General features: G+C 39.1%; 1 protein-coding gene across 1 annotated transcript; it reads right to left on the bottom strand.

Moving 5' to 3' along the window:
- Nucleotides 1–488: 488 nt before the first annotated feature.
- Nucleotides 489–13,529, bottom strand: cyp1d1 (cytochrome P450, family 1, subfamily D, polypeptide 1). Its single transcript, XM_042487963.2, has 9 exons — nt 13,418–13,529; nt 9,007–9,375; nt 8,554–8,855; nt 7,846–8,466; nt 6,913–7,036; nt 6,698–6,787; nt 3,674–3,797; nt 3,503–3,589; nt 489–3,344 (listed from the first exon to the last, which is right to left on the bottom strand). The coding sequence occupies exons 3-9, from the start codon at nt 8,821–8,823 to the stop codon at nt 3,062–3,064; spliced, it is 1,599 nt and encodes a 532-aa protein (XP_042343897.2). The 5' UTR covers nt 8,824–8,855; nt 9,007–9,375; nt 13,418–13,529; the 3' UTR covers nt 489–3,061.
- Between the last annotated feature and the right edge of the window lie 4 nt (nt 13,530–13,533).

The following is a 13,533-nucleotide window of genomic DNA, read 5'->3' as shown; positions in this document are numbered from 1 at the left end:
TATTCATTTAAGAGAACCATTTTCAATAGTTTATTTATATTTGTTATATTATACTATGTAGAATATAGTTTGCTCAATACTGACTTTTTCTTTCTAAACCACGACAAAGCTGGGTTTGCTCATTTGAGTATATACATGACGAACAAAATCAATACCTGTATTAGGTGGAAAATTTAGCTATAGAACATAATCCAGTATACTTCTGTCATATTTTCACCAGAGAACCATTTTCCCTCATTTGACTGAGGCCCCTGTGCAGTTGCACTGACTGAACTGTTTATACTTACACCCTCGGGTTTCATTTATTCATAACACTTCAATAACTGATGAGCTACTACTTTTTCAAAACGTTAGAAAAACAGGCAGGATACTAACTGACCTATAGTTGCTTTCCTGGTGAACTGCTCCTGATTTAAAAATTGGTATCACTCTTGCTGACTCGAAGAAAAGAAAAGAAGAAAAGCAGACGATGATGACTAAACTATAAATGGTAATGCAAGTTCAGCATTTTTTATTTTTAAGTTACAAGTATAACTCAGATGTTAAAATATTCACAATACCAAAATATTGTTACAGGCTGACATTCAAAATACAATTAAACTTCACAATATTTGAATAACTTAGTACTTTTATTCTTAACAACAAAATATTGGTGGCACTGTAATTTTTTCCTGGTATTTTCCTTTTTGCAAAAAACAAAGTCTGTTGACATTATGATGAAAGTACACTCACTTTTAGCACTCTGAATAAAAAGTTTCAAGAGGTAACTTAACATGTTTTTTTTTAAAAGGAAATTTTTTTTTTCATGACGACAGTTCATCCGACAGTTGCTGAGACATTTTAATCAAAACCACAAACAGTCAAAGAGGAAGCCTGACCCTAAAAAGATATGAATTTACATTCATATTGCTTTAACCAATGACATGACCACTGAACCAGTACTCTCTGCAGTCGAATAATAATTGCCGTTCCTCACTTTATTTGTCAAACTTAGATTCATTTAGAAACATTTCAAAGGATCCCCTTCAGACATGTTGGAAAATTGCTTTCAGTCTGTCTTCCTCACTGGAAAATCCAGAATCTAAATATTTTCTTTGTTTTAAAGGTTTAACCGCCTCCAATATTACGCTCTTTAATATCATTCCTTTTTGCCTAAGAGTAAGTGAAATGCTAGTGAAACAGACGTAAAGGAACACTTTACCGCCAGAATATATATTTGTATATCAGTTACTGTAAATGTTTTGTTGAATTCACAAAGAAAACGCTTTTTTCTCTCATGCCTCCTGCGTATAAAGAATCCAAAAAAAGGAAATAATTCTTGAGGAACTGAACTAAAAGGCTGTTGATTACGGGAGCTGCTGCTCTTCCAGTTACCAGTTTGCCTTAGGTGATTTGAAGGGTTAGTTCAGATTCCGCAAAGTTGCACAATTACATGAACAACTTTTGTTTGAGAGCAGCTCCCGTGTTCAGTGAGGTAAATTTTCTGTTTTTGTCAATGGAGTCTGCCTTTGAAGATAACAGGTAGGTTTGAATTGACTTTGACTGTCACCGCATCTTGTTTCCTTTTTAAAAAGCAGATAACTGCCACCTGTTGGTAGTAAGAGTTATTTCCTTTCATACAGGCCTTGGCTGGAAATTTGACTTTTTAGCCAGGACAAAGGTGACAGTAATGCTTGCAGAGAGGCAATAGCTGGCCACTAGTTCCTTGATGTCAGCTGAGTGTGGGCTTTAAAATGAGTAGGACCCTGCTGGTAAAGAACATGTGTCCTCATTAGACTTCCCTGGATGGATAAAAGTTCAAAAGAGAGAACACTGTCACAACATAACTTTCAAACTTTCCATTTAAGGACAAAGCTCCAATAAGTAATTCTGCCCAAATCCTCTTTTGTCCATAACCACATGCTTCTTTACATTGAGCTTATAAAACTGGAAATGCCTGATTTCACACTCTGCTGTCCTCTTTACCTCCCTCAAAGATGTCTGGGACTGTATCTAATCTGAGTGTGTGGGAGGTCACAGTACTGATGGGCAAGTGGGAGGATGTTCAAAAAGACTTGTATATCTTAATATATATTTTTGCGTCGTTCCTCAGAAAGCCACTGGGGGAGACTTTGGAGATGGGAGCAGATGAGTTAGCTCAACAGTGTTTGCCTTGAAGCTATGATAAAAGAGGAGGAGGAGGACCTAGGGATAAGGACAGGAAGAAGACGAGGACATGAGGGGGATGAGGAGATGAAAGGAATCTAACTGATGAGGAGGAGATAGGAGAGTTGGAGGAGAGAAGTTGAAGCGAGGAGGAGGAGGAGAGGGCCGACGAGAGTCAGGATGAACCCTGCGTGAACACAGTTTGAGGCCCGAAGCGCTGATCGCCAATCTGAAACAGCCTCTCTCTCCCTCCCTCAGTGTTTAACTGTAACTAATAACTTAAGATAAAGGCTTTTAATGAGGGGCTGTTTTCAAGCTAGTTTCATTTTTAATGTGGTGGGACAGGAAGGCGGAGGGACTCTACCCTTTCAAAGTATGGGCACAGAAGCACTTTGAATGACCCTCCACTGTCATAAATGTTCAGCGCAAACATTAGGTTAGTTCATATTTAATGCTATTTCTAGCTAATTTTCTTCGAAAACACATTTGTATATACAGTATATTTCCAGCATGTTGTTCATGCGTGTACCACGTTTGTCAAAAAAAATCTCTGTCTGTTAACAATAATATAACATAAGAAGTACTGTAGCTCTGTGGCATTATTAAAGGGACAGTTCACCTAAAAAATCAATAAATGTTTGCCTTTGCTCAAATATAATGGAACTGGATGGCATTCAGCGTGTGGTGCTCAAAGCCAGTCTGTTCTCATCTCCAACACTCGACAACTCGCACCAGAAAGATCCAGACTGATAAACAGCACAACGAGTATGGTGAAAAAATTGTGTTTTTGATTTTGGGGTGAACTTTCCTTTTAAAGTTAGCCAAATAGGTGGCTAAAAATAATAATAATAATAGTAAAAATAATAAGATATTGTGTTGTGATGTTACAAAACATCCACATAGAGCATCATTTGGTCTAAAACCTCGAGGAGATGGTAATCCTGTACGGACGTGGTTTCATAGTCAGACCAAAATCTGTGCTGAGGTCCAACTCCTGCCCTGGAACATTTGCAATCCGCAGCCCGTGGAGCAGCGCGGTGAGAAACACGAACATCTCCAAACGTGCAAAACCATCACCGAGACAGCGTCTCTTCCCCATGCCAAAGATGAGAACCTTCTCTGTCAGCTCCTTGTTGAGAAGTCCTGAGGGACCAAGGAAACGCTCAGGGCGAAAGGTGTCCGGGTCACCCCAAAGATCACTGGGACAGAGTGAAAAACATGAATATCAACGAGGCAATCAAACAAAAAATAACGCATTCTTCATAACTGACAAGAAGATCAGAAAACTTTACTGTTTAATGACACAGTATATAAATTCAAAGTCATAATGTCGTGTTGATCACTTTCAACAACTCACACGTCATGATTGACTTGATACTGGTTAATGAAGACACATGTGTCTTTTGGAATGAAATATCCATTCAGGGTGATGTTTCTCGTGGTGCTGAAGAGGAGAAAACCAGTATTTTACAATATAATACACACAACTGTGCAAATAAATGTACTGTAGACAAAATAACTGTCTTACCAGTGAGGAATGGTAAAAGGGACGTATGAGGCGTGGCGAAACACTTCATATATGAACGCCTCCGTGAAAGGCATCTTGGGCTTATCTGAAAATCTGGGCAGTCGGGCTGCACCAATGTGATCATCTATAATAGACAAAACCCACTAAAACCCATTAGAATTTCAAGGAAACTTTACGATTCAAAAGTCAGGTTTTTGTGCTTTAATATTCTAATCTAGTAATAGTTTAGATTAGTAATCTAATCTAATATTCAATCTAATCTAATTTCTGTGCTACTAATCTTGAATTTTGGTGCTCTTTGATGCCTCCGACACATAATCGGCACCTCAGTTTCTGAGCTAAAGAAGGGGGCCAAGGAGAGGTTCTCTGAGAGATCTGAGGGCCCTCCAACCTCTCTCCCAAATGTAATGATCTATCCTCACACACTAACACGTTCTCAACTCGACAAGTACCGCCTCTTTGTGAACGGACGTACGCATCTAAATATGACACATTAGGAACGCTCCTGCATCTGTTTCAGACGTTCCAGGACAGCTTGTCTATTTACATCTGTTACACGCATTGTGTCTTTTCAAAATATACTTTCATTTTCACTTTTTCAAAATAAACTTAGAGCACTTCATGATTAGGTTTACTTCCTTACATGTAGGCAGCAAAAGCATGTGGTTAGGTTTAGAGAAATCATAACGGTTTGGCTTAAAATTTACATGGGAAGCAAAGAGCAGGCTCCCATATGAAAGAGTAGATTTTTTTCCATGTGTTTACAGACTTCATGGGTTGAGTGGGATCCTGAGGGGGGGGAGCCCCTGAACTAGGATGCAGGTTAGGTCCGTGTTTGGCCAAGAGACTCCTTAATGTGTCGGTGTACAATGACAGCAAATCATTCTTAAGTTATATAACAGGTTTCTGTTAAAATTGCATTGTCACTAGTTTTCTTTGCAGACTTCAAAACAAGTCAAAAGTTCACCGTCTGTAAACTTTAGCAGCACTTTTCAGTTCACCAGAGCTCATGGGGGCTGAGATGTGTTGAATGTTTTGAGTTTTTAACATGCACTTCACAGATAATTACACTGGCTGAACAAGTGCTCATCTTTTAAATTAATTAAAAATCACTCACTCATTCACTAAAAAGTTTTCCAGTAAAGTGGTGAGCTTTACTGTAAACAGCAGAATAAAAGCTTCACAGACAATTAATTGTGTTTATTACAATTAATTGAAGCGATGAGTAAGTGAAGGATTTCAAACTATGTGCGTTCACATAGTGTGCCTTGCGTGTTACCGCCTTTGTGTTGGTCTGGAACAACTCTCTAACCTTTCTTTCTTTCTGTCTGTCTTTCTTTCTCTGGCTGTTTGTACCTCCCTCTCTGATTCATCTTGTCTCCTCTTAGTGTCTCTCTCTCTCTCGCTCTCTCCCTCTCTCTCTCTCTCTCTCTGTGAAAAAGCAACGTGCCTCAGAACAGACAGCACCAGTTCTGTCAACCCACTTCAAAAGTGGCTCTGGCGTCAGCAAATTGGACCGATCTTTTGTGAGTTTCTCTGGTGGCTGTCGGATTGTGTCTGCCTGGGAACGGCACTCGGGTTGGCCATTGTTGAGCTTTTATTATGTTGATTCGTCCTAAAATTCTGATACTTCCGCATAAGCGTCATCGTATGCCAGGCTACTCATGTAATGATGATTTATGTGTTACAAAGAGACACATTTTCACTTAATGCTAAAGTCAAAGGAATACTTCACCAACAAAATGACCATCTGTATATCACTTACTCACCCTATGTAACACTGAATTCCTGAAGAAAACTTTGTTTTACTAGCATACCTCTACAGGGAACAGGGAGTCCAAAAACTGACAAAAATTCTTGATAAATTTACAGCAAAAAATAGAATATAGCAAAAACTTTTTTACAAACTCTGCTCACGCATTCCACTGAGCAGAGTTCAAACACACACACTTGTCAAGCCGTGTTGTCCATGATTGCATGAGAGTGTTTAAGCCTTGAAACCTGGATCGACATCAGTTTTCTTGTGCTGGATTCAGATGGCTTCCACAAGCATTCAGACCTTTGCACCCTGAGCAACTTGGTTTGATTCCTTTCAAAAATATGGGAAAAAACGGTACTGAGCACCTTTATAATTAAATGTCCTTCAAATTGCAAGTAATGAATTGATTTAGAATATTACAAAAATCTATATGTATCAACTATATTTGTAGTTCTTATAATTATGTTTAAGATCTTTTCTCTTTTCAACTTTTTTCAGGTCTTTTTTTAAAAATGATTTTCAGGTAATTTTCTTGGCTTTTTTAAACCTTTTTTTTGACAGATTTTGTGCTATTGTTGGGGGGGTAATTTCTTGTTAAATTGCTTATTGTCTTCTTTCAATGTCTTTGAAAGAAATCAAACCAATTTGCTCTGCTTTTGTAGGGTTAAGCAGAGGCAGTTTAAACAGTAAGGTTTTAGTGAGTGTGTAAACTGCGGTTTCTATATGTTGCTGTTGTTTAATACACGCCATTTCATCCCAATTCATCAAGAAATGTCTTTGGTTTTGATTTTTCATTCCCCAATGAGACATGTGAAATTCAATTTCACAGAGAGTGAGTAAATGAGATAAAAATTATCATTTTGTTGGTGAAGTATTCATTTCGTTTCCTTCACAACTTAATGAATACTTGTTTGGGACAAATTTGAACAGATGACAGCTACATTTGTATTAATCTCTGGATCTTTCTTTTATGTCAGATCTTAAGAGCTTCTGTATGTGAAGCAACACCTTCTCCACTAAATTTAGTAGTTTTGGCACATCAATAATAAACCACCAGCCACAGTTGTTGGCTCATTAGTGATGTGTTAATCATTAATGAGCGACCTTCTATTCCTGGACAATGAGCATGAGTCATTCATGACACCAGACACTGGACGGGCCCTCGCTCTTCAGCATAGCATGCATTCTTTCTCTTGGCGGCAATACTCTGAAAGTACTGAATATGCCAGTTAGAGATTCATCTTAGTCAAAAAAAAAAATAGTACCAATCTCTTGGTGTATTCTGTCCTGGACGTCAGGATACTTGATCAGGTACAACAGGCTCCACTGTAAACCAGCAATGATGGTGTCAAATCCTTCAGAAAATCACAAACAATACCACCTCAGTCAAAGGAGGGTAATCAAAGGTTATCAAGATGATCGCTGAATGTCACGGTTTGTCATAAGTGATAACATAGGGGACACTTCCTGTGTGGCTCACCTGCTCCAAAGATGTCTATGACAGTGTGAATAATCTGAGAGTTGGAGAGGGCGGACGAATCCTTATTTTCTTCTCTGTCTTCACAAAGTGCAATCAGAGCGTCTGTAATGTCTCTGATACAGTTCTGCAATGACACATACACACATACAAAATGACAGTAAATCTAACATTTGATTCCGGTTGTTGTTCTTCTTAAATCATTGTTATTAAAACATCCAGCTATCTGTATTGACTTTTGGGAAATTCATTATAATGCAGATGTAGAGGTTCAAAGTTTATTAGGGAAAGGGCAGTAATCAGTTATGGTACGACGCGTGCCTTCCAGTGGGATGCTAATTCCTAATTAGAGTTCGTGCGAACATTTTAGCCACTCTGCACAAGAACAAAGGTCCCTCCCAGGGAACTTGTTTGTTATTTTTTTGGCTACAGTTGCATTCACAGCTACTACTGTATGAGTGCAATGTCAGATTAAATAGTGAACGGCAAATTAGTGGGACAGATATGAAGAAAGCAACACTAACAGACACACCCTCCACATGATAAACAAAATATTGTGTTTGTATCTTGTGGTCACTGTGCAATAGACTGGCTGAAGATAATATATAACAAACCAGTGATTGGTTTGTCATTAAAACAGTACTGTCGGTGGCTTCGTTTATGAAGAAATGTGAAACTTTTGTCCCTTTTTTTCCAAAAGTATCTTTTTTTAATTGCACGTCCTTGGAAACCCTCAACTGTGAATTGTTCTTCTACTTATTTTTAGCAGTTGCCATCTATTGTGCAGAAGTAAAATCAAAACACAACCGCATCCTGCAAAATATCCGTGGCTGATCATGCTGTGATGCCTCAGTGTGTGATTCTGCATTTCATTTTGCAATTTGTGTCAATTTAAACTAAATTTTGGTCGAAAAGTGTTCCTGCCAGCCACCTTACCTTATCAAAGGTGTTGATGTGTTCCTCAATGCTCCGTTCCATGAATCCGTTCATCCTGCGGATGTGCTGGACCATCTTCCTCAGAGATGGACTTGGAAAGTAGCGGAACACCGGGAAAAAATCAGCCAGATTCCCGGCTGCAAAAATCCTCAGGACCTCGTTGTTGATGTGAACAATAGTGAGGAATTCCTTGTCGTTGTAGTCGTACCTTTTCCCAAAACAGAGGGCACAGACAACATTTGCCACTGAGGTTACAAGAGCCTTCACCGGATCTACGCCCGTTGTATCGTGGCCAACTTCCCCTTCCGCAGCAGCCAGTTCGCGAATCACCTCCACCATCTCAGCTGCCTCGGCACAGACGTGCTCCTCCAGGAGGCAGGTGGCACCAGATCCTCTGGGCTCAGCCTGGGAGAAGGACCTGAGGGCATTCTTACACAGCTTCTTATGGAGCATCCAGGCCGGTCCATACTTCTCACTAAAGGTCATACTGGTCCCGTTGGCTACGGCAGAAAAGGTGAAAAGGTCAGGACGCCCGGCAAAAGCTTCTCCCTGCCGAACCAACGCCTGTCTGATGGTGGTGTATCCACTCAGGACGACAACAGTCAGAGAGCCCAGACGCATCTAGAGTGAAGGAATGAACAAATGATTTAATGAATAAACACTTCCACTGACCGGCTAAAACTTTTAAACAGATTTTAATGATTATACCTTGAAAACATCGCCGTACTGGAGCCTCAAGCGGGTTAGAGAAAGATGAATCTGGTCCCCCATCTGGAGCAGATTGCCGACAAGGGGCCACGGCGTGGGGCCAGGAGGAGGGGGATAGTTTGTGTGGTCCAATCGGGAGTAGTTGTGGTGGCTCTTTCGGCCCCTAAGGGCCATCAGGAGGAGGGTGAGAAGACACAGAGCAACAGTGACACTGGACAAAGAGGCACCAGAGTTCTCCTTGACGGGCAGAGTCCCAAACGTTAGTCTCATCTTGCCAGGTAAACTCTAAAACCTGAGAGAGACTGTTAAAAAACAAAGGTGGAGGGAAAAACTCATTAAATTAAATTACGCAAGTGAAGAAGTTGCGACTGATGCTCAAAATATAAAGAAACAAACAATAACAGAGAGAAAGAACAAAATTTGGCAAACTATTTTTGATAGAAAAAAAATCACCTTGTAGTATCCTCTGTAGGTGTAGAGAGCTGGACAACAGAGAGGAGAGCAGAGACCAAAATACTCAGCTGGCAGAAGTTCGAGGTCTGATCCTCGGGGAAACTGTTGGTGAGAGTAGTTCACAGTACGGGACGTCCCTTTCAGCAGCGACCGGGCCCCCTGCAGAGGGAGCTGCTGCCCGCTCACAATAGAGAGGCACACACGGCGAGAAACTTGGCTCAGGGTGAACGACGAGCCCATCCCGGCCAGCCAGTGACCGCATCGGCCCATTTGACCGCAGACCGGAACCATTCACAACAAGGGCCCCTCCTCTCCTGTTCCCTCTGTTCCTCACAAAAATGCAGGCTGTTTGTTGCAGCGCGTAGGTTTCTGAAAAGTATTTTCAAGGGCTTATATGTGTTTCAAAATTTACACTGATGGAAAAAATCTCAACAAAACAAACATTTTCTATGAAAACCCTTAAAGTGTTATACATTTTCAAAAAATGCTCACTTTGAATTCAGGACTTTTTGTCTTTTGTCTTTTTAATTGTATGGCATAAAATGTTGTGTTATTTGCACTTTTGTTTAAAGAAGTACTTTGGCCACAAAAATGACTATTTGTTTATTAATCAGTCATGCCTATAATTCAAGAAGAAAACTTAACCTTGTTTTTCTTGCATGCCTCCATGGAAACGGGTGAAGATTTAGATTCATTTATTTATTGATTTATTGAGGACCAACAACAGCAAAACTACATCAAAACATCTGTTACCAAACTCGTTCACAACACATACAGTATAATCAAAGTTTCGTTAATCCAGCTGTATGCTCACTACTTCCCAAACACACGCGTTTACACTAAAACAAAACTAAAAAAAAAATATTATAATATAAATAATTATTATTAGATTTTGGCTTTAAAGAGAGCTTAGATTTCACTTTCAGTTCAGTTTAAACTAGGTTTTAGCAGAAATGCATGTGCATTTTACCACACAAATTGAGACAGATGTTTTGATGAGTTTTACGGTTGTTATGCGTAGTCCCTGATCAATCAGTAAATCAATTTTTTTTCTGTGGAGGTATAATAATATTGATAATAACAATTTTATTTAAATAGCTCCTTTCAAAACAGTGTTACAAAATGTTTCACAGATTACACAGGATAATATATCAGCCCCCACCCAACCCAAAAAAACAAACAGAACCCACCAACAACAAACAACTGTAAACAATGTGGAAGAAAAGCAATTTTATAAAATTGAGTACTTAGTAGTGATCTAAAGGAAAGTTTTGGGTCCCTGACAACAAAAGCACCTAAAGTCTCCTTTAGTTGTTAGTCTCGATCAAGAGTCTATTAGTAGGTTTTTGTCAAACGATCTGAGATTTTGTGCAGCTACATAGTGACATAAAAGTTTGCAGGTGTATGCAGGTGCTAGACCATAGAGTGCTTTAAAAGGCATGTGGAAAACCTTGAAACAATCCTGAAGTTAACAGGAAGACAAAGTTTGTTTCATGAATTCACCGTAACACAACTTGACTAATCAGTAAAATAAATAAAACAAAACGTTGTTTTAGGTAAAGAATCAGAGTACTTCCACCTTTCATGCAGACTTCAGAATTGTTTAATAAATAATGTAATGTCTGTAAAGTGTCACAAGGGGGCGCTATCCATCTACCTACATTGACTTCATTGTCCCTACGGTTTGGACTAAGGTTCATGCCCTCAGCCTTCATGCATATCTATCATCACAACCACAACACATCAGGAAGGGTGGACAAAATAACAGAAATACCTCACAATATATTGCAACCTACCACAACATTACTTTCTGATTAAAAAAAATAAAAATTAGAAATTAAATAAAAGCTGAATGTATACCTCTCTGACACGCCTTATGAAAGACTAGTCAAAACACTGCAGCCTTCACTGTTCATGCAGCTGCTGGTTATACATTGTAGTATGGAAACTGATTGCCAACAACAGTCATTAAGTTCGAAGTTTTGTTGCCATGGCTTTATAAATATCTGTCAATGATAATTTGTGTGTTACAAAATTGTCCATTGTCGACAATATAATATTTTAAATAACTGACAGATATGTTTCCAGTTAAGGAGCTATCAGTTTCTTTTTTTTCCTCAAGTTCTCTCCTTTCCTTCTCACCACTATTTTCCCCACCTTCTCTCCCATGCCTTCATCCCTCTCTCTATGAATGTATTACACCCTCCTCCCCACTTCTCTCACTATCTCTCTCTTTCCATCTTTCATTCCTCTCATTCTCCTTCCTTTCCCACTCTCCATCGAACCGTCAATTTAGCTCAAGCTCAACTGTGAGACACCCCGTGCTGTCAGGCCGAGCGACAGCTCCTTTGACCCGCTGGTCCACGTCCCCTCCATGCCGAGGCAGTTTGGTCTCGTCATTAGCTCTGGCAGACGGAGCCAAGACACACACACTGACTCTGTGGAGCCAGAATAGTGAGTAAAGTGTCCACAAGGAGAAATGTGTTGCTCATTTTCAAACATGAAACTAACACCAGTGTTATAGCCGTAAAACCCACAAACAAAATGCTAAAAACGTGCTCAATGAAACTAAACCAGTCAGACTCCTACTTGCTCTACAATAACAATTCTGCATGTTTTTATCAAAAATAAATATCAGTTGTTAGTCTTCACTACGGCCAAAAACTTTTGCACAAAACTGTTGAGACGGACATGCATGGACAAGCAGAATTTGGATGAATAAATTGTTAATGCTCCAGTTTTCACAACATACTGCACAACCAACTCAAACCCACTGCCTTCACAAGCCTCAAGTCAACTGATAAAATGGAGCTACACACATTAGTATGGGAAGCTGGTTTCCACATTGTTTGCATCACTCCCCAACTACAGTTCTGCTGATCTTTTCATTGTTTAACAAGGGTTAATTACAGAGACTGTGTTGTCCCCAGGGATAATTCTCAAAGGGATGTGTGTATTTCCAGACAGCCAAGATTAAAATAGGCGCACCAGACAAAGTTATGTGACCACATTGTTCCTGGGAGACAGTGAAGCAGCAGGAGGCCCCTTATCAGAGCAAACATCTTCCCAATTATGTTTGCTGCCTTGTAGATGGGCCGATCCGCTGCGTGTGCTGCATGCGGACACGCAACACTTGAGTTTTAGCAATGCAATGAAGCAATAGGAGCAATGCAAAGAGTTAGACTGAGAAGTCTAAATTTCTGGCCTTGATCAAAGCAGCATTTTGAATTGAACTGTAAAACGTTAGTTTGGCTCGTTTTGTGTTTTGGTCTGATTTGGTCATTCGAGTAGTCATGGTTTGTCATCTATTTTAAAAGGGACAACATTTAAAAACAACAAAATTATTAATTCACTTATAAAGAGACTAATTCAATTACTAAATGAACACTGTCAAAAACTGGTGGGGGTCCCTGCGCAATCTCATGTCATTTTTCACCTATTGCTTTAATTTAGTTCAGGTTTGTGCTGATAGTGCCCAGATATCTGTCCTACACCTCAAAGCAATATGTTTATCAAAATATAACAATTATAAAACTACAGGCTTTTTAATACAAAGTCATAGATCCATATTTAACAGACACCTTTTTGAGTTATTTTTACTGAAGGTAATATATGATGGTATGTTGGCATGGTTTAAGCCATCAGATTGATTAAAAGAACTTTTCTCAAAAACTATAAAGATGGTGCAGTTAAGCAAACTATGTAAAATGCTTTTTTTTCATCTGAACATGTAATCATGCGAAAATAAACTTTTTTCCTCGTGAAGACTTCTGGGGATATATCAAAAATAAATGTTATCTCTGTTAAACCATATGTAACTCAAGATTTCATGATGGATCTCTTCTTAAAATGTTTCAACTCAACTCAAGTTTCACTGCAGTAGATACTGTTACTTCTTTTCAAAATTTTATATTTAGTTTTTTTTTTAAAACTTACATCCATACCATTTATTTATTCTCTACGCAAGTTTCTACAACTTACAAAATACAAAAACAATTTCAACTTCCATACCTTTCTTATTTTTATTTACAAAGTTTTTTTTTAAAATTTGTTTTGAATAAAACAATGTTTGCGGACTGTAAAAGTGGGGAAAAGTCCAATTTTGTCCACTAAAAAAGTACAGGGGACATGTCCCCTGTGCCCCCCCTTTCACTTACGCCCCTGAATACTTCCAAAAAGTGGGTAATTTAGCAGGAACAGTAAAGAGGGGCAAAAGGAAAAGCCTATGTATGCAAGATTTTAAGGCTGTCTTTAATTTCTGAATCCATTACCTTACAAAAATATAGTCACAATCCCTAGCACCAAAGGTAATGAGCCAAAAGTACATACTTACTACTTTTAATAATTATACAGAAGACGTACATTAACAATAAATAAAAGTTTCGGCTAAAATTAATAATAGGCTACTTACCATGCACTAATGCATGCGCTTCATGATCAAAGAAACTGAGCGGTGCGCGCGACTGCCTCGCGGGCCACGTGGGGTAAAACTGGGATTGGTTCCGCCTGAACGGTTATTAGCGCGTG

This window comes from Plectropomus leopardus, chromosome 4 (genome assembly GCF_026936395.1).
Source record: "Plectropomus leopardus strain MGB_pleo_1.0 chromosome 4, ASM2693639v1, whole genome shotgun sequence".
Taxonomy (NCBI): domain Eukaryota; kingdom Metazoa; phylum Chordata; class Actinopteri; order Perciformes; family Serranidae; genus Plectropomus; species Plectropomus leopardus.
The sequence above is the reverse complement of the archived record's forward strand: the minus strand, read 5'-3'. Positions and strand labels throughout refer to the sequence as shown.